Source organism: Lithobates pipiens, unplaced genomic scaffold, assembly GCF_037356315.1.
Source record: "Lithobates pipiens isolate NorthernLeopardFrog02 unplaced genomic scaffold, aLitPip1_a1.2 Scaffold_16, whole genome shotgun sequence".
Lineage (NCBI taxonomy): Eukaryota > Metazoa > Chordata > Amphibia > Anura > Ranidae > Lithobates > Lithobates pipiens.
The window spans coordinates 261,290,304-261,312,156 of NW_027507748.1; the positions used below are offsets into that span (position 1 = coordinate 261,290,304).

A 21,853-nucleotide genomic window follows, 5' to 3' on the forward strand; every position below is an offset into this window, starting at 1 on the left:
CTTCCCACTAAGGCCAGACCTGCTATCTCAGGGGGCGATATTCCATCCTACTTTACGAACGCTAAATTTAACGGCTTGGCTATTGAGTCCCACATTCTGAAGAAACGTGGGCTTTCCAGGTCAGTTTTCTCTACTTTGATTAATGCTAGGAAGCCAGCTTCCAGAGCTATATATTATAGAGCCTGGAAAGCTTAGGTTTCCTGGTGAGTCCAAGGGTTGGTACCCTCGGAGATATATCATAGACAGAATTCTTACCTTTTTACAATTAAACGTAGATATGAAGTTGGCCCTGAGTACTATTAAGGGCCAAGTCTCAGCCTTATCAATTTTTATTTCAAAGACTGCTTGCTATGCATTCTTTAGTCCAGGGTTTCATGCAAGGAGTGCTGCGGATTAATCTGCCAGTTAAATCACTCTTAAGCTCTTGGGACTTAAATTTAGTTGTCAGTGTTACAAAAACAGCTATTCGAACCATTGCAGCATGTTCCCTTAGTCCTTATGACTAGGAAGCTGATATTTTTGTTTGCTATATCCTCAGCAAGGAGGATTTCAGAATTGGCTGCTCTTTCTTGTAAGGAGTTATATTTGATTATTCATGAGGACAGAGTGGTGTTACGCCCTTGTCCAGGTTTTTTTGCCAAAAGTGTTTTCAGGCTTTCATCTGAATGAAGATATTGTCCTGCCAGGGTTTTTTCCCAAGACCTTGTTCCAGGGAGGAAAGGTCACTACATTGTCTTGATGTAGTGAGAGCAGTGAAAATGTATTTAAGAAAACTGCTCCGATTTATAAGACTGATATCTTATTTCTTCTGCCAGAGGGTTCTAAGAAGGGACAGGCAGCATCAAAATCCACTGTCGCTAAGTGCATTTGGCAAGTTATAATTCAGACTTATGATTTAAAGGGAAAGATTCCCCCTTTTCAAGTTAAGGCACACTCTACCAGAGCGGTTGGTGCTTCTTGGGCAGTGCGTCACCAGGCCTCCAGGTCTCAAATCTGCAAGGCCGCGACTTGGCCTTCAGTATATACATTTTCAAAATTTTATCAAGTGCATGTAAGATGGAATGAGGATATCGCCTTTGGGCGCAGTGTGCTGCAGGCAGCAGTAGAAGTCCTCAGGTCTGGGGGTTACCCTATAGGTTGTCTCCCCCTCCCCTCAAGTAGCATTGCTATGGGACATCTCACCAAGTAATTACTTGAGACTCTGTGTCCTATGATGTACAATAAAGAAAATAGGATTTTTAAAACCGCTTGCCTGTAAAATCCTTTTCTTGGCGTACATCATAGGACACAGAGCTCCCGCCCCTCTGTTTTATGGGGCAAGAGTATATTACTTGTATTGCTTGGCTACAAAAACTGAGTGTTCCTGGAAGGAGGGGGGGGGGGGGGTATATAGGGGAGTCAACTTCCTGTATTGGTTATACCAGTGTCAACACCTGAAGGTAGGTCTATAACCCACCAAGTAATTACTTGAGACTCTGTCCTATGATGTACTCCAAGAAAAGGATTTTGCAGGTAAGCTGTTTTAAAAAACAAATATATATATATATATATATATATATATATATATATATATATATATATATATATATATATATATATATATATATATATATATATTAAAATTAAATAATTTATTATGCAATATGCTAAAAAAAACATTAAAGTTAGCCCAATTTTGTTGCATAATGTGGAAGATGAGATGAAGTTACGCTGAGTAAATGGATACCCAACATGTCACACTTTAAAATTGCACATGTTAATGGAATGTCGCCAAACTTTGGTACGTAAAAATCCCCATAGGCGACACTTTAATCCCCCTTTTTTTTTTTTTTTTTTTTTCTGGTTGCAGGTTAGGAGGTCTAGAATTATTGCTCTCGCTCTAACGTTCGCGCCGATACCTCACATGTGGTGTTTGAACACCGTTTTCATATGTGGGTGGGACTTGCATTTGCGGTCACTTCTGCCGGCGGATCCTGTCTCCAGACTCACCGATGGAAGCGTTGAGTTGTTAGAAGCCCTGGAGGGCGATGGGAGGGGGGGCGTCCCCTCTCGCCCCCCTTGAGAACAATCAAGCATCGGAACAGCCGCTATGATCATTCTTATGGTGTAGGGAATCGCAGGCACTAAAAGATGCTATCTGAATGAAATGTGTAGCTGTGGAAAGCGCTGGGTAGTCAAGGCAGGGATGTCTTCGCAAGCTACCTGTTACCTGCCAGCGGTCGATGGGTGGCTCCTGATAGACTGGTTGCCGAACCCCGATTATAGGATTTTGGCAATGGAGGATTTTTCATTTATCCCTTTTTTTTTTTTATATTTGAGTTCAATTAACTTTTTTATTTATTTATTTTTTTCAGTGAGGATTATGGTAAAACTTTTGAAGACATAACAAATCTCATCAAGAACACATATATTCACACAGAGTTTGGCATGGGTCTTGGTCCTGAGAATTCTGGAAGGGTAAGTTTGCAAACTGTTAAAGCATTATTAAACCCAAAAGGAAATATTTTATTGTATTGCAGCTTACCAATTCTTACATGCGATAGCTGTTTTAGTTTTCTTTTTAAGGCTTGCTTTCTTTTATTTACATGTTGTGCTCTTACCAGTAAGTAGGTTGTTTTTCAAAAGAACAGGCTTTCCTACAGATGTAGCAGTTGCAGGGATGAGGCAAACCATTTAAAGGCCAGGTTCACCTTTTCGTAACATATTACATGTTCCACCTGTATTTAGGGTGGAACAGGTAACATGATGCACCTCCTGCAACCTCTCCCCCCTGATTACTGCCTCAGTGTGACAGCAAGCAGGGAATCTTCTCTCCACACTTGTCAAAATTCACAAACAGCGTGCCCAATTTTAACAACTACCGGCAGCCAACGTTCTGTCTGTAGGACACAGAGCTAAACCTTCCCACTCCATAAACTTCAGATACCATATTTCTTTGAAATTTAATTTATTAGAACGAGCCAGGTGAAACTACAAATTGATAAAACAAACTATCGATTGCATATAATAAATAAACCATGCTCTAGAACACAGAATGGGATAACAAAAACATCCTAAAATGGTGGCTGACTCACTTCCTATAGAGAATTCTCCCAGAAGACACTGGTTGCTAACAAATTTATTAACCCATTGTAGGAGAATACAATATCTAATTCGATAAACGGCAAAGCTACATTAGAAAGGGAACAGTAGATGGCGCCTGCACTCTACATATAACTAGCTTGATGTACATCAAGAAAACGTTGTTTCAAGCACATAAACCTAAATAAACAAATGTGGCTGATGACTTGTAGTTCTTGATGAACTGCGAGGGCACTGATGAGATTTGTGCACATAAGTTTACATAACCTGGCAGAATTTGATTTCTTGGCCTTTTTTAAGAGAATACGAATGATCACATATAAACATTTTTCACTCATGGTTAGTGTTTGGCTGAAGCCATTTATTATCAATCAACTGTGTTTACTCTTTTTAAATCATAACAGAAACTACCCTAATGACCCTGATCAAAAATTTGTGTTTGGCCTTGGTAAAGACACAGAAGGTGACACAAACAGGTTAAAATGGCAAGTAAAGATAAATTTCCCACATTTGTGGCTTTTTAAATCGTAGTATCTGTGTATAAATAGTCAATGAGTTTGTTAGCTCTCACATGGATGCAGGCTAGACACCAGCTGAGCCATGAGGAGGTAGAAAAGAACAGTCAAAAGACCTGTGTCACAAGGTAATGAAACGTTACAAAGATTAAAAAAAATCTAAAAAGATATCCAAAGCCTTAACATTGCCAGTCAGTACTTGGAAAAGTGGAAAATTAGGGGCTGTTTTGATACCAAGCCAAGGTCAGGTAGACAAAGATTGCAGCCACAACTGTCAGAAGAGATGTTCAGGATACAAAGAAAAACCTACAGGTAACCACAGGAGAAATACAGGTTGCTCTCCAAAAAGACTGTGTGGTTGTTGAAGGAGCACAATTTAGCGATATTTGAACAGAAGAGAGCTGCATGGTTGAGCTGCCAGAAGGAAGCCTTTACTGGGCCAAAGCCACAAAAAAGCCAATGAGGCATTCAAGCTGGTGTGTTGGGCATATTGTAACCAGGCTTTTTTGTGGAACAAAGGTACAGTAAAGGCTTCTTTCTGTCTGGCAACTTCTTTCTTCCTTCTTCCTTCTTCCTTCTTCCTTCTTCCTTCTTCCTTCTTCCTTCTTCCTTCTTCTTCCTGGCTTGGTATCAAGAGATCCCCAAATTTTCCACTAAGTGATTGAACAGTATTGACTGGCATATTCAAGGCTTTGGATAGATTATTCTATCCTTTTCCATCTTTTGACTGTTTTTTGAGCAAGTCTTTTGACTGTTCTTTTCTACCTCCTCATGGCTTTGTGTCTAGCCCTGCTTTGTGCGTCCAGGTGAGAGCTAACAAACTCATTGAATGTTTAAACACACTCTAATTGTTATTTAACCGGTTCCTGACTGGCTCACGGCGATATACATCAGCAGAATGAAACTGGTGCTCAAAACCACCTACCCGTACGTCACTCACGCCCTTTGGCCCCACGGTGTTTGGATTCATTGCAGAACCGATTTAGTCTTTAGGCCCAGGTTAATGATTTCTGGTCTAGACCTGCTGATCGGTTCTGACCAATGAAATGCTTCCCCTGCCTGTAAGTGTTAACACAGGCAGGGGAAGTGATGTCATCCTCGTGGAATTCTTTTCAGTTCCAGGGAGAGGACTTCTAAAAGTGAGTTACACCAACACTACACTGACAGTACACGTAGGCACACGTTTCACCGCCCCCCCCCCATCACCCCTCAGTTAAACCCTTCACTCGGTCACTGTGACCAATTGCAGTTTTCAGATTTTTCCTGATTACGGCATTGGTGTCACTTGTGACACTAATCTGCGTTAGGGCAGCTAGTAGTAGGCCCAGGTAGCTCTAGGGGTACCCCCCTAAATAACTTTCACCCTCTGTCACCCTCTGTCACCCTCTGTCACCCTCTGTCACCCTCTGTCACCCTCTGTCACCCTCTGTCACCCTCTGTCACCCTCTGTCACCCTCTGTCACCCTCTGTCACCCTCTGTCACCCTCTGTCACCCTCTGTCACCCTCTGTCACCCTCTGTCACCCTCTGTCACCCTCTTTCACCCTCTTTCACCCTCTGTCACCACTGTCACTAGAAGATCCATTTTCTGATTGCCATATTGCCAGTGACGCTGGTTGGTTACATTTTTTTTTTTTTTTTTTTTAATAGCATCAGAGTACCCACCGTAGATTGCCTAATAATAAAGGTTTAACCCCCTGATCACCTGGCGTGTGACATCAGTTAGGTTTCAGCATCAGCCCCAGGCAGCGTCCGATTAGTGCCAGTAGCGTTAACACGCACGCACTATACACCTCCCTTAGTAGTATGGTGTCTGAACGGATCAATATCTTTGATCTGATCAGATCTATACTAGCGTCCCCAATAGTTTAGGGTTCCCAAAAAAATGCATGCGTTGGACCCCCTTCCACACTGGTTCATTTTGCAGGCGCTATTGTGCTTGCAAACCGACCCGAAACAGCCGCTGCTATCTCTCCTGCGTGAAAGCCCTGAGGGCTTTCACACTGGAGTGGTGCGCTAGCAGGACAGTAAAAAAGTCCTGCTAGCAGCATCTTTGGAGCGGTGAAGGAACGGTGTATATGGGGCAGTGCGGCTATACCACCGGCAAAGCGCTGTAGCAGCGCTTTGCGGTGGTTTTACCTACCTGCTATCGGCCAAGAAAGGGTTAAAACCGCCCGCTGGCGGCCAAATACCGCGGCTAAAACAACAGTAAATTGGCGCTAAAAATAACGAAGTTTTGACGCCACTCCCACCCCAGTGTGAAAGGGGCCTTAGCGGGATCAGCCCAGATACCTTCTAGCACCTGCGTTTATCCCCTCCGCCCAGCCCACCCAAGTGCAGTATCAGTAGATCACTGTCACTTACAAAACACAACACACGTAACTGCAGCATTCGCGGCAGCCTGGTCCCTGTGAATGCTAACAGTTTGTCAGAGCCTGCTTCAATAGCTACCAATCAGGTGCTCTTTTTGCCTGTGAGTTGCACTAGTTGTACCTAATAAATTAAGAGGCCACAATGTCCAATCGGAAGTACACTAGTAAAGAGGCCTACACGTTTCTGAGCATGACAGATGAGTGAAGAGGAAGTCGCCCATTTCACATTCAGAATATGATCCAGTAGACAGCAGCGGCACACTGACAGATGGCTCTTTAGCCAAAAATGATTGTCGTTTTTATTGTTCTCTCTGTTCTGCTTTTTACTGTTTTTTACATTTTATAACTGCAATGTTTGTTACTGTTTTATCATGTTTGCCTTTTAGGTATGTAATTCTTTCATATCTTTTTAATTTTTTACTGTTCATTGTGTTTTATTGTTAACCATTATTTTATTTTCAGGTACGCTGTTCAGCTGCAGCACAAATTTATTTATTTATTTTGACAGCAACAGCGTTTGCGATACGTAAACCGGCGACTCAAGCACTATAGGAGGTGATTTCACCACCACAGTTGAAAAAACAAAAAAAGGTGCATGTATGCCCATCATTAGAAGTGGGTGGATGCGGGGCAGTATTCTAATGGTTGTCATACCCACCGATTTTAATCTCTTTTGCTTGAAAAAGAACATTACAATATATGCCCAAAAATGACCAGTAACGTACTTGTATTTTGCTGGAATTTAAGTGGTTATAAAAGAATGCTGCCTGCAGGTTTAGGTATCATTCTTTCCAGCCAGCGGTCAGCTTTCATGTAAAAGCAATCCTAGCGGCTAATTGGCCTCTAGACTGATTTTACAAGCAGTGGAAAGTTCAGTGCCCCCCCCCCCCCCCCCCACTGTCTTCCATGGTTTTCTCAGACTCTCCTGTCCCCCCAGGGAACCTGAGAATGCAGCCAGGGATTCCACCAGCTGACCATAGAGCTGGTCGAAAACCAGAACGGCTACCATCTCTCTGGCCTAAGAAACCGGAAGCTATGAGCATTTCATGGCTTCGGTTTCACCGGATATAAATGGCGCCATTGGGAAAGCCTCAGATGCCTTGAGGGTAGAGGAGAGACCTAGAGTCTAATAGACCCCATTTTTTTGTTTTTTAAAGAGTACCTATTACTACCTATTGCCATCATAGGGGATGTTTACATTCCCTGTGATAAATTGATTTAAAAAAAAAAAAACCCCTTCTTTTTTTTTTTTTTTTGTTTTTACTCGAAGGTGTCACTAAATTATATATTGCTCAAACATGTTATGGGCATTTGTGAAATTACAACTAAAATAAATTATGCTGCTTCTCCAGAGTATGGGGCTACCACATGTGAGGGACTTTTTGGGAGCCTGTGTACAGGACCTCGAAAACCAAGCACTGCCTTCAGGCTTTCTAAGGGCGTAAAATTGTGATTTCACTCCTCCCTAACTATATCACAGATGTGAAATGTCAAGATGGCACAATAAGGAATTTTTTTTTTTTTTTTTTTTTTTTAATTTTCAAAATTTTGTGGCAAGAAGCCAGATCTGCAAAATATTCAACATGCATCTCCGCAGAAAGCATTGGGTGTCTACCTTCCAAAATGGGGTGATTTAGGGGGATTTTCTGCTATCTGGGCATTCCATGGCCTCTGAAACTGTGATAGGTAGTGAGGAGTGAAATCAAGAATTGGTGTCATAGTTACATAGTTAGTTAGTCAGGTTGAAAAAAGAGACAAGTCCATCCAGTTCAACCCCCCCAAAAAAAAAAAATTATATATTATATATTATATATATATATATATATATATATATATATATATATATATATATATATATATATATTACTAGTCCATATACCCACAGTTGATCCAGAGGAAGGCAAAAAACCCCAACAGAGCATGATCCAATTTGCTAAAGCAGGGGAAAAAATTCCTTCCTGATCCCCCGAGAGGCAATCGGATTTTCCCTGGATCAACTTTACCTATAAATGTCAGTACCCAGTTATATTATGTACACTTAGGAAATAATCCAGGCCTTTCTTAAAGCAATCCACTGAGCTGGCCAGAACCACCATTGTCGTTGGCCTGAAGGCGATGATTGATTGGTTTGGAGGTCTTGCCTACAGTCAAGCATTGTGGGGGGGCTGTCATGGTCCAGGGGCTGCATGAATGCTGCCAGCGCTGGGGAGCTACAGTTCATTGAGAGAACCATGAATGCCAACATGTACTGTGACATACTGAAGCAGAGCAGGATCCCCTCCCTTAAGAGACTGGGCCGTATTCCAACATAACGACCCCAAACACGCCTCCAAGACGGTGATGGACTGGCCAAGCATGTCTCCAGACCTAAACACTTTGGAGCATCTGTGGGCCATCCTCAAACGCAAGGTGAAGGAGCGCATGGTCTCTAACATCCACCAGCTCTGTGATGTCGTCGTGGAAGAGGACTCCAGTGGCAACCTGTGAAGCTCTGGTGAACTCCATGCCCAAGAGGGTTAACGTGGTGGAAAATAATGGTAGCCACACGAAAAATATTGTCCATTTTAAATTTTGAACATTTTCACTTATAAGTGTACTCACTTTTGTTGCCAGCGGTTTAAACATTAATGGCTGTATGGTTTGTTATGTTATTTTGAGGGGACAGCAAATTAAAACTGTTATACAAGCTGTACACTCACTACTTTGCTACATTGTAGCAAAGTGTAATTTCTTCAATGTTGTCACATGAAAATGTAATATATAATAAAATATTTATAAAAATGTGAGGAGTGTACTCACTTTTGTGTGTGTGATAATGTATATCTATCTGTAATTATAATTTTTTATTTATTTTTCTCTCTCCATAGGTTGTTCTGGTTGCTGAAGTGTCTGGAGGGAGCAGTGGTGGGCGTATATTTCGATCTTCAGACTTTGCAAAAACATTTGTTCAGACAGATTTGCCATTTCACCCTTCCAGGCCTGTATCTTACAATCCCGAAGATCCCACAAATCTACTGCTCATTAGTATGCAAGTGAGTAGGACAAAGCTTGTATTGATTCTTTTGACATGTTATATTTAATGGAGCAAGGAAGCTGAAGATGTAGAGCTATATAACAATCTGTGTGGCAAAACACTGCAAATATGTTAATCATACCCTGCAGGACATGGGCTGGATATTCATAGACCCTGGGTTCCTTTTTTTCCTTGGCAAAACCTTTTTAGATATGCCCCCTTCACCCCTCCCAATTTGGGCATACGCCAAATTACCCTACCTCACTCCATAAGGGATCCCCCCCCAAGCGTCCTATAAGTGATGGACCTCCTTTCCCCTTTATTTAAGAGAAAAAAAAATTTAAATACTTTCAAACTCTTCAACTTCTTTACTGCCCTCTACTACAGTAGGAATAGTACATCTGGATCGGTGTAGTCTCTGTAAAACCTTGGGAACCATACCTGGACCCTGTGCTGTGGAGACCACCTGTAATGGTGCTTTGGGCACTGGATCCTGTAAGGACACTCACCCCAGTGCTAGTTTGTTGCAGGATGCAATACAGGTCCAGAGCCATGTTCCATTCCCAAGTTTCACACACCCTGGAGATCCCCCCCACCCCCAAGGGTATGCCCACCATAACTGGCAAAGCCTTGAAAAGCAAGACCGGTTTGTCCTGTTAAACCATTACCCCTATAGCAAGTATGAAACTAAATATTTCTACTACTAGTGTAGTATTTAATTGTTAACAATCAGGAAACTGGGAATATGTGTTTGTCTATATACTTGAGTGTTTAAACCAGGGATCTTCAAACTACTACTGTCCTGGGGAGTGGTTCATGGTTATATACCATGGGGAGCTGCGCTGAATAAAATGAGAAGTTTTTTTTCTCTAGAGAAACCAAGACAAATACTCTTGATATTATGTACTACTACCCACATGTGTTCATATAAGTGAATAAATAAATCAATAACAAGTGGAAAATAATGTGAAATAAATAAATCAAGTGAATAAATAAATTATATAAATAGGTTGGGGAAAAAAATTAAAAACACAATCAAGCCTTATTTAAATGTGAAAAAATCAAACCACATACATCAAATAATACAGACTCACACCGTTAGGTGTACACCCTCAAGAATCAATAAATGAATGGATATAAATTAATTGGAATAACTCCAAAAAAATAAATTGGTGAATTACCTAGATAAATAAATGAGCATAACAAAATTCAGTGTGTAAACAAAAAGAATAATAGTCCAAATAAGTCCTATAGGTTATAACAAACCAAAATAGTAGGTAGTCCAATGTGAAGTGAAGCCTAACGCAGACAAAAAATCATGTAGAAAGGAATCAGATGAAGCACCTCCACCAATAAGTGATTAGGGCCGCTTACCAGAGCATAAGATCTCAGGGTTAAGTGAGATCAAAGGATCATAAATATATAGGTGGTCTAGGTAAACCGTCCCAGGGAACTACACCGAACCTCTCTCTCCAAATAATCCAGATGGTTAAGCGATTTATGACACAATCCATGTGAAAAGACAAGGGGACACTCGCATAGCATAAAACCCTTTTGACTTTTATTGTACAGATAAAAAGCAAATAAACTCACATGTTCAATGAACGTAAAGGCAATTTTCAAAATCGAGCCGGCCGACTCTTGGCTACCGCCCGCACTTCCGGGTCTGGCGTAGAACGCGGTGACGTCAGCACGCCGTTTCTCCCTACGCGTTTTGTCACTATACGGACGTGATCACGGTTTACCTAGACTATCTATATTTGTGATCCTTTGATCTCGCTTAACTCTGAGATCTTATGCTCTGGTAAGCGGCCCTAATCACTTTTTGGTGGAGGTGCTTCATCTGATGATTTTCCTTTCTGAGTGATTTTTTGTCTGTTAGTCTTCACTTCACATTGGACTACCTACTGTTTTGGTTTGTTATAACCTATGGGACTTATTTGGACTATTTTTCTTTGTTTACACACTGAATGAATTTTGAATTTTGTTATGCTTATTTATTTCTATTTATGCTTATGTATTTATATAGGTAATTCATCAATTTTTATTTTTTGTTATTCCAATTAATTTATATCCATTCATTTATTGATTCTTGAGGGTGTACACCTGACTGAGTCTGTATTTTGTGTATGTAGTTTTGATTTTTTTCACATTTAAATAAAGCTTGATTGTGTTTAATTTCATTTTTTCCAACATATTTATATAATTTATTTATTTACTTGATTTATTTCACATTATTTATTTTCCACTTGTTAATTTTTTTTTTCACTTATATGAACACATGTGGGTAGTAGTACATAATATCAAGAGTATTTGTTTTGGTTTCTCTCTAGAAATAACTTTTTTTTCATTTTATTCAGCGCAGCTCCCCATTGTATATAGTTTTAAGTGTCTTAGTATAACGATTTGAGCTGCTGCTCATAGGGCGGTCTATCTGAATAGCGCAGTTTTACTTTTTTACTATTAGTGGTTCATGGTTATCCAGGGAAGCCAAGGCCTGTTGTTTTTTTTATTTTTTTTTTATTTTTTTGTTTTTGTTTTTGTTTTTTTTGTTTGTTTGTTTTTAATCCTGGGCCTCCTATTTCTGCAGTATCATCCACAGCAGCTTGTATAGCTTTGCTGCCTGTGCCCTGCATTGTTTACCAGGCCTTTTATATCCAGTTCAGGCTGTTCCAAGAGTTCATCCACTCAAAGAAAAAAGGGTTGTGGAGGCATATAAGTAGGTCATAGTGCCCTAAAACAGTACCTTGGCTCCCGCGGTGACCGGATAAGCATTCTCTGTCCATTCAGAATGATCAGCCTGCTAAGGGAAATATTGTCAATAGGAGAAACAGCATGTTAAAGGATAAGTTTTTTATAACCACTCCCGGTACCATCTTGGAAACCACATTCCTAGGCAATGGAATCTAACCAGTCAACTGCATCTGCTGCAAATTCAAAAAACTTAGCAGAGCCATTGTGAATCACCTTCAGATGGCTAGGCTACAGCATGTTTTAGGTCAGGCCTTTCTCACGCAGGCGTCTGCGCACCTCTGAAGGAAAGCCGTTTCTTTTGTAGGTCGGGAGAAAAATCAGGGTACAGGTGAATCGCTGCATTTTCAAATTTTAAGTCGGAATGTTTGCGGGCCTCTTCCAGGATCAGATCTGTCCCTGAAATTGAGTAGACGGACTAGAAAAGCACACGGCATCAAACCAGCAGGCCTTGGACCTGTGGGCACCCTGTGCGCACGCTCCACTATGTATACTGGGAGAGGCTTTGTAGTCCCAGGAGTTGCATGAAGAACGCTTAGGCAAATACTACAGGGTTGGGCCCCTCTGGGAGCCTGACCACCCTTACATTATTGCGCCAAAGGCGGTTCTTGGCGTCTTCTGAGCGTGCCATGAGGATCTTGACCTTTTGCTGAAGATCTGCTAGAGCCTGAACAGTGGAGGCAGTAGTATCATCCAATGCTGAGACACGATGCTCTGCCTCTGCAATGCGGCCTCTAAATTTGTCCAGATCATGTCTGATCCTCCCACATTCTCTGGTCAGTGCATCTATTTTTCCCTCCACAGATGACTTGCTGTCTGTGACTGCTAGGATTGCAGCAGTGGACTGAGTTCCATTCAGTTCTGTATCAGCCTGAGAGGTGGAAGGGGAGCCATTCAGGTCAGGGGCCATAGCTGCTGCCATCCAGGAGTCTGTTTGCACTGCTACAGATGCTGGATGCAGGGAAGTGACAGGCAAGATTGCTGCAGCATGAGTTTTCGGCGGCTCAATCAGGGAGCCGTGAGAGGCTGCATTCTTGCTCTATTTGCAACTAGCAGGCATAGGGAGAACCGCAGCAGACAGCAGGCAAGTGTTTGCTTAGCAGGATAGCTGAGCTAGAACCAGGATTTTGGAGGATTAGTTAGGCGGATGGCGGGAGCTGAAGCGGCGCACGTCTCCCGTCTTACATCCCGCCCTCTCAAAAAAAAAAAAAAAAAAAAAGATGGTAAATGTAAAAATCTTCATTGTCCTTTTTATCTAAAGTTTATGCATTGACAGTTTTTTATATAAAGGAAGGAAGGGTAACTCCAGTCCAGGTTTTTTATGTGTCTCTCACTTGGTACATTTCACTTGCTTTCCTGTGATGCAACATCAGATTATAGGAACTTTCATCAAACAGATGTCACCCAAATATTTGTACCTCTACGATCATGTTTTGGTGATGGCTCGAAAATTTTGGATTTCCCCTCACTTTGTCTTGACAGTGTTCAGCAGTTCATATAGACCCAGCCATGACAAAGACAGAGGGTATAAATTTTTCCCACTTTTTTTTCAGTATGAATTATGGATATCCAAGGATTTTGGGGAAACATGGAAGCGAATCCATGAATCTGTGTGCTCTGCTAAATGGTAAGAAATTTAGTGATCAGCAGTGTCTAGTTTTAAATAATTCCATAGTTCTTGTGACAACTATATACTCTTTTAGGGGACCCAAAAACATGATCTTGTTCACCGTAACATCCGCAAATGAATCTTGTTGTAAGTATAGTGTGTGTGTGTGTGTGTGTGTGTGTGTGTGTGTGTGTGTATTTATTTTATTTTTTTTGCTGTTTGGTAAAAACAGACAGCTAAATTGTCCTTATTTGTTTTAAAGCTGACTGGTCTGAGGCAGTTTGGTCCCTAACTATGAAAAGAACATCCGACTTTGGTCAAACATTCAAAGTGCTGAAAGAGCGTGTCCACTCATTTGGATTATGGGGTCGTTTTCTGTTGGCATCCATTATGGAGGAGGTGAGAGCACACCCATGTTTCATATACATAAGCACAATGTCACACTGACATGCCAGCAGCAGAATCGCTAGACTTCAACTGACACTTTCACTCACCCCCTCACTACCTGTAAAGTAGATTCTTGAATTCTAGTGAGGGAGCAGTGATAGGGATACCTCACTATGTTGTGCAGCAAGAATGTGGCTGAAGGCAGAAGGTGAGAATTCCTAACTATAGAGTTGAATTTCTACATAGTGGATTTAAATCTCTGGGAGCGGGGTTATTTTATCAGTGTTTCCAACATAAACGTGCAAATACTAACACCAAGGTTTGGATGTAACTGCTGCAGGACAGAATGAAGAGGAAGATCCACGTATCTCAGGACCTTGGTGATGCATGGAACATTGCTCAACTCCCCGCTGTTACACATGAGCAGTTTTACTCCGTGTTGGCAGCCAATAATGACCTGATATTTATTCATGTGGATGATGAAGGAGGTGTGTACATAGAACTTTGATATACATTTAGTAAACCTGTAATATGGAAGGTATTTGTATGTGCTCATGAAGCGAGGGTTTATTTTTTATTTTTTTATTTTTTATTTTTTTGAAGGTTAAGTTAGGGGAAAAAGTGGGTTTGCTGTTAGGTCAGCAATACAGGAAAAGGCAAGTGATACTCCTAATCTTCAGCATCGCTTTTGATTTATTTGAATAGTATTCTCCTTCAGGTGGTTAGTGGTGCTTGTCAAACCATGAAACTTTCCAACTTGTTTAAGATTCTTCCCACAAGCTTGTCCAATCCTTTAGTCCCGGTTCGCATATATGCGATGCCGGAACCAGTGCGATTCCACAAACCGCTGTGTTTGTCAAAGCAAAGTTAACGACGCCCCCAGATCGTATCGCAGTGTATGCACTGCCAAATGGTGCTGCAATCGGATTGCATGGGTGTGGACTTCCATGCCATCCGATTTCAGTGTGGACAAAGAGTCCTGCACCATTTTGGTGCAAATGCAATGTGAATTTGCATTGCACAGACGTTGCATGTTATCTGCACAGCAGTGCGGTGCAAACCACATGCACATGCATAACACAAGTGTGAACTCTGCCTCAGTCTGTGTGTATATATGGAGATATATGTGTGTATGTGTATGTGTGTGTATACATACATACATACATACATACATACATACATACATACATGTTGACAAATTTGCTTGGAATCTAGGAGCCAGGTCCGTGACGGCGATCTGGACCTGTCCCTGGCCTGACATGGAGACGAGTGAGGGGAAGATAGCCCCCAGCCCCCCACCTGTCTCCAAGTCATTGCCCATAGCTCTTAGAGGGACATTTGTTTTATTTTATTTTTTTTAAATTGCATTTTAGTGTAAATATGAGATGTGAGGTCTCTCTGACCCCCGGATCTCGTATATAAGAGGACCTGTCATGCTTTTTTCTATTACAAGGGATTTTTACATTCCTTGTAATAGGAATAAAAGTGACACACTTTTTTTTAAAAGAATAGTGAAAAAAATAAAAAATAAAAGTTAAAATAAGAAAAAAAAAATGTTTTAACCACTTCAGCCCCGGACCAATAAACACCTTAAGGACCAGAGGTATTTTTCCAATTTCGCACTGCGCTGCTTTAACTGGTAATTGCGCGGTCATGCAATATTGCACCCAAGCGAAATTTGCGTCCTTTTCTTCCCACAAATAGAGCTTTCTTTTGATGGTATTTGATTGCCTCTGCGATTTTTTTTTTTTTTTTTTTTTTTTTTTTTTTTTTTTTTTTTTTGCGATATAAATGGAAAGAGCGAAAATTTTGAAAAAAATATATATTTTCTTCTTTTTGTTATAAGAAAAATCGAATAAACTAAATTTTAGTCATACATTGAGGGCACAATTTATTCAGCCACATGTCTTTAGTAAAAAAAATGTCAATAAGCGTATATTTTTTGGTTTGCGCAAAAGTTATAGCGTCTACAAACTAGAGTACATTTTCTGGAATTTACACAGCTTTTAATTTATGACTGCCTATCTCATTTATTGAGGTGCTAAAATGGCAGGGCAGTACAAACCCCCCCCAATTGACCCCATTTTGGAAAGTAGACACCCCAAGGAAATTGCTGATGGGTATGTTGAGCCCATTGAATATTTATTTTTTTTGTCCTAAGGGATTGAATAATGACAAAAAAATAAAAAATAAAATTTTTTTACAAAAAGTTGTCACTAAATGATATATTGCTCACACATGCCATGGTTATATGTGGAATTGCACCCCAAAATATATTCCGCTACTTCTCCCGAGTATGGGGATACCACATGTGGGACTTTTTGGGAGTCTAGTCGTGCACGGCACCCCGAAAACCAATCACCACCTTCAGGATTTCTAAGGGTGCAAATTTTTGATTTAACTCCTCACTACCTATCACAGTTTCGAAGGCCATAAAATGCCAAAATAGCACAAAACCCCCCCAAAATGACCCAATTTTGGAAAGTAGACACCCCAAGCTATTTACTGAGAGGCATGTTGAGTCCATGGAATATTTTATATTTTGCCAAAAGTTGCGGGAATATTACAAACTTTTTTTTTTTTGCACAAAGTTGTCACTAAATGATATATTGCTCACACATGCTATGGGCATAAGTCAAATTACACCCCAAAATAAATTCTGCTGCTTCTCCCGAGTACGGGGATACCACATGTGGGGGACTTTTTGGGAGCCTAGCCACGTACGGGACCCCGAAAACCAAGCACTGCCTTCCGGATTTAAATATAAAATGCTACCAAAAAAACTGTTAGCGATCGCAGGGATCAGGCCTGACTCTGCGATCACTGCAGTTATGTGTTTAGTGTTTTGTAAGTGACAGTGATCGATCGATACTGCACTTGGGTGGGCTGGGCAGAGGGGCAAAACGCAGGTGCTAGCAGGTATCTGGGCTGATCCCGCTAACAATGCGTTTTTTTGGAACACTGAACTGCTGGGGACGCTAGTATAGATCTGATCAGATTAGATATTGATCTGTTCAGATTCTATACCACTACAGGAGGTGTATGCTTTGCGCGTGGGTGTTAGCGGTACTGGCACTAACCTAGCGCTGCCTGGGGCGACGCAGACCCTGACCCTAAAACCTAATTGATATCACCCGCCGGGTGATCAGCGGGTTAAACCTTTATTGGGTAATAAATGGTGGGTGCCCTGATGCTATAAAAAGCAAACTAATCAGAGTCACCCGTAACACTTATACGGTGATCACTGGTGAAAGGGTTAACTAGGGGCAATCAGGGGGTTCAAATTTTTATTAGGTAGTATATGGGGGTCCCTGGCGCTATATAAAAACCTGACGGGGAACCTAAATAACTAACTGGCTAACCAGCGTCACCAGTGACACTTATACTGTGATCGCTGGTGAAAGGGTTAACTAGGGGCAATCAGGGGGTTAAAACCATTATTGGGTAGTATATCGGGGTACCTAGCGCTATAAAAACCTGGCGGTGAACCTAAAAAAATAACTAGCTACCTAGCGACAGCAGCGACACTAATGCAGCGATCAGAAAAATTATCGCTTAGTGACACTGGCAAAAGGGGGTGAAAGGGTTAACTCTAGGGGCAATCAGGGGGTTAAATCTTTATTGGGGGGTGATAGGGGGCTACCCTGGCCTTAACACTAACTGCCCTGACAGTTTTTACTGTCACAACTGACACTGAATGCATTGATCAGTAAAGAAATGATCAATGCAATCAGTGACACTGTGACTGGGGGGGGGGGGGTTTGTGTACCTATGTGTCAGTGTAGTGTTTTGGTGCACTTACTTTTAGTCTTCTCCTCTTAGTCCGGTCAAAAAGACCGCCCCGAGGAGAATGACATCACTTCCTCCTTCCTGTGTAAACAATACACAGTGGGAGGAAGTTCGTCATTGGCCAGCAGCGATCGAGAGGGGGTGGCCAGAAACCAACGGCCATCCCCTCATCACGGATCGCTGCTGGAGGGAAACGGACAGCCGTATCCAGCGGGAGGGGGTCCGATCGGACCCCCCACCCGCTGGAAGGCAGGCACGTACATGTACGTGCTTGTGCCTGCCTGTGCCATTGTAATGACGTACATTGGCAATACGGCGGTCCTTAAGTGGTTAAATGCGCCCTGTCTCGCCAAGCATGCGTGCAGAAGCGAACGCATATATGAAAGCGGTGTTCAAACCACACATGTGAGGTATCGCTGCGATCGGTAGAGTAAGAGTAATAATTCTAGCCCCAGACCTCCTCTATAACTCAAAACGTGCAACCTGTAGAATTTTTTAAACGTCGCCTATGGAGATTTTAAAGGGTAAAAGTTTGTCGCCATTCCATGAGCGGGCGCAATTTTGAAGCGTGACATGTTGGGTATCGATTTACTCGGTGTAACATTATCTTTCACAATATAAAAAAAAAAATTGGGCTAACTTTACTGTTGTCTTATTTTTTTTTTTAATTAAATAAATTATTTTTCCCCAAAAAAAGTGCGCTTGTAAGTCCGCTGTGCAAATACGATGTGACAGACAGTATTGCAACGACCACCATTTTACTCTCTAGGGTGTTAGAATAAATTTTATATATATATATATATTTATTTTTTTAATTATGGCATCAGCCAAGTATCACAATGGATCTTGGCTGTCATTCAGTGCATGCTTGAACTAGAGGCAAAATGTAAATACAGAAATTAATTGCATAAGAAGGGCAACCAAACTGATAAGAGGCATGGAGGAGCTCCGCTGTGAGGAAAGATCGGAGGAACTAAACTGAATTTATTCTCTCTTGAGAAGAGAATAAGGGGGGATATGATCAACATGTTCAAATATATAAGGGGTCCATATAGTAAACTTGGTATTGAGTTATTCTCTTTACGGTCTACCCAGAGGACACGGGGGCACTCTACGTCTAGAGGAAAAGAGATTTCGTCTTCAAATAAGGAAAGGTGTCTTCACAGTAATAGCTGTGAAAATGTGGAATAGTCTCCCTCCAGAGGTGGTTCTGGCCTGCTCAGTAGATTGCTTTAAAAAAGGCCTGAATACTTTCATGAATGTACACAGGGAAAATCCGATTGCCTCTTGGGAGATCAGGAAGGAATTTCTTTTTTTCCCCTGCTGTAGCAAATTGGAGCATGCTCTGCTGGGGTTTTCTTTTGCCTTCCTCTGGATCAACTGTGGGTATAAAATTGGGTATATTGGATTGTACAATTTTTATTTTATTGGTTTTACGGTTGAACTGGATGGACAGAAATGCAAATCATTTGTAAGGGACTTCCAAATGATTTTCTGTCCATACAGTCCTGAGATATTTACGGATTGCCTTACAGCCCAGCTGGCTGTCTTTTCTTTGCTGCTCTGCTTAGGGTAATACTTACAGGTCTTGTACCTCCCTGCAGAATGTTTCTTAGTTGGTTAGTAAGGTTGAATAAAGACACCAGTCCATCCAGTTCAACCTGAGTGAGTGTCTACCCCTATCCCTGTATATTGCACACTCACATTGGTCCCTACCCTCAAGGAGCCCACAATCTAAGATCCCCATTCATATACTAGGGCCAATTTTGGACAGAAGCCAATTAACCTACCTGCATGTCTTTGGATTGTGGGAGGAAACCAGAGTACCCAGAGGAAACCCACGCAGGCACAGGGAGAACATGCAAACTCCAGGCAGGTAGTGTCGTTGTTGGGACTCCAACCAGCGACGCTTTTCACTGCTAGGTGAGAGTGCTAACCACTACACCACTGTGCTGCCCTAATGTAACTTGGCATTGAGTGAAGAAGCAACAGGCTAATAAGCTCATCTGTCACTCTTCTGCTATTAGCATGTCTCCTTCTTGGCTTAAGAGCATTGTAACCCAACTGATTGGCTCCTTGTACTGCTGCTCCCTCTCCCAGTTTGAGCTTTGCTGTACTTATAATTGCAAGAGATTTTATACCAAGTCGTTGGTTAAAAAAAAAAAATATATCATTGTTCATTCAAGGAGAATGCTCCAATTATTGGATTATTAGACCTGTGACTTTGTTGCCAACTAGAGGAGGAAAAAAGGTAGGTGCACAAAAAAAAAAAACACAACTTTAAAGCGGGAGTCCGCCGGGACTCCGCGTTTTTTTTTTTTTTTTTTTTTTTTTTTTTTTAAAAGCCTAAAAGCCAGCAGCTACAAATACTGCTGACTAATAAAAATACAGCTGCTGACTTTTAAAATAGTGACACTTACCTGTCCAGCGCGCCCGCGATGTCGGCACCCGAAGCCGATCTGTAGATCGTTTCTCGGGTGCTGCCGCCGCCATCTTGGGTATGGGAATCAGGAAATGGAGCCTTTCGGCTTCATTTCCCGGTTCCCTACTGCGCATGCGCGAGCCGCGCTGCGCAATAAGGACGGTCCCCGCTGCCTCTGGGATCTGTGTGTTTTCCCAGCAGGCAGCGGGGCACTTGCGGAAAGGGGCGGGCACTTGCGGAAAGGGACGTAATCTACGCCCCTTTCCGCAGAGAGCTATCCCGGAAGTGGGTGCATTTACCTGGATTATCCAGGTAACTGCACCCCCCTCCCCCCTGAAAGGTGCCAATTGTGGCGCCGGAGGGGGGGAGGATTCCGATGAGCGGAAGGTCCATTTTAGGGTGGACCTCCGCTTTAAGGTTAGGCAACACCAGTTAACTAAAAATCCCACCTGCAAAGCTCAGTGTTTTTATCCTAGTGTTCTAGGATAAAGGAAGGAAGGACGCAACTCCTTGGTGTGTGTGTGTGTGTGTGTGTGTGTGTGTGTGTGTGTGTGTGTGTGTGTGTGTGTGTGTGTGTGTGTGTGTGTGTGTGTGTGTGTGTGTGTGTGTGTTTTTTTTTTTTTTTTTTTCCTTTTGAGTAGAATTTCTTATTCCCTACAAAGGTATGGTGGCCGCCAGGTTCATATGGCAGATCATTTCCCAGGCTTATGCCCTAATGCCTAAGAAACCAGTCTTTCCAGTCACTTCCCTTTCCAACGGAGCAGTCAGGGTATCATGGGTCTTCTGGCATGACCCAGTCTCTGAAGGCTTATGTTGTGAGTAAGCCTGGTTGGCCTGAAGCACTGGGAATGGTCTCTGTTGGTCCTTTTGGGTGCCCTCTTAGAGTATCGCCATCTTACAGTGAGGGTGAGAATGCTAACCTAATCCGCTAGGAGGAGTGTTGGCACAATCTGTGCTCATTCTCCCTCCATGCATTCAAGGAGAAGCATCTTCCCACTGCTGCTCCTGCTTTCGTATCTCCTCATGGATTTCCTGATATCTGGTCTTCTTTCCCTGCCTGCCCACACCGATTTGGTCACCTCCAGCTGCCTGTGACACTTTTCAGCATCGGTTACTTGATTTGTGAATATGCCAAGCCTTGCTTCATTTTGGTCTTTCTGCCATGTGGGGCAGCATGTCTCTTAAAGACACACAGTAGGCAATCTTGTTGCAGTAGGTTGGTTTAGCACATACACCCATTTCTATGGGCAAATTCCCTGTCTCCAGAAGGAACGGATGCCTTTAACATAGACTGGTTTGAGGGTCTGACTTACTGTGTGTTCACAAGACCCCTAATATCCAGTCTGTTCTATTAGTTGTGCACAATCTATTCACAGAATCTATATCTGATATCTGACCCTGTTGGGCTTCTACCTACCTAAGCATGTATTATGCGGCAATTACGATCTAATTTCGATTCAGTGCCCTTACCATCTACTCCTGAATAGCCCGTATGTCAGCAAGTTCTATATGACTCAGATTTACAAGCTTTTTTATCTGAACTAATTGATGCAATGCATTTTATGCTGCATTTGGAGGATTAGCCTGTTGCTCCAGACATGAGGTCTTTTGGAGCTGTTATGGCTGAAAAGACAGTAGTTAAAGGGGTTGTAAAGCTTTGTTTTTTATTTTCTAAATTAGATTCCTTTAAGCTAGTGCATTGATGGTTCACTTACCTTTTTTCCTTCGATTTCCCTTCTAAATGTTTTTTTTCTTTGTCTGAATTCCTCACTTCCTGTTTCTCCTCAGTAAACTTCACACCATCATCCAAGCAGTGTTTAGTTAGCCTTAACAGCTTATTGAGGAGGAACAGGAAGTGAGAAATTCAGACAAAGAAAAAAAACATTTAGAAGGGAAATCGAAGGAAAAGGTAAGT

General features: G+C 41.9%; 1 protein-coding gene across 1 annotated transcript in view; it reads left to right on the top strand.

Annotated features, from left to right (window-relative positions):
• SORT1 (sortilin 1) overlaps nucleotides 1-21,853 on the top strand; it is a 234,401-nt gene that overhangs the window by 71,543 nt on the left and 141,005 nt on the right. Inside the window, exons 4-9 of the mRNA XM_077481349.1 lie at nucleotides 2,355-2,457; nucleotides 8,835-8,999; nucleotides 13,285-13,358; nucleotides 13,435-13,487; nucleotides 13,603-13,739; nucleotides 14,068-14,215. Of these exons, the coding sequence (XP_077337475.1) occupies nucleotides 2,355-2,457; nucleotides 8,835-8,999; nucleotides 13,285-13,358; nucleotides 13,435-13,487; nucleotides 13,603-13,739; nucleotides 14,068-14,215 (680 nt within the window). The remainder of the gene's footprint in view (nucleotides 1-2,354; nucleotides 2,458-8,834; nucleotides 9,000-13,284; nucleotides 13,359-13,434; nucleotides 13,488-13,602; nucleotides 13,740-14,067; nucleotides 14,216-21,853) is intronic.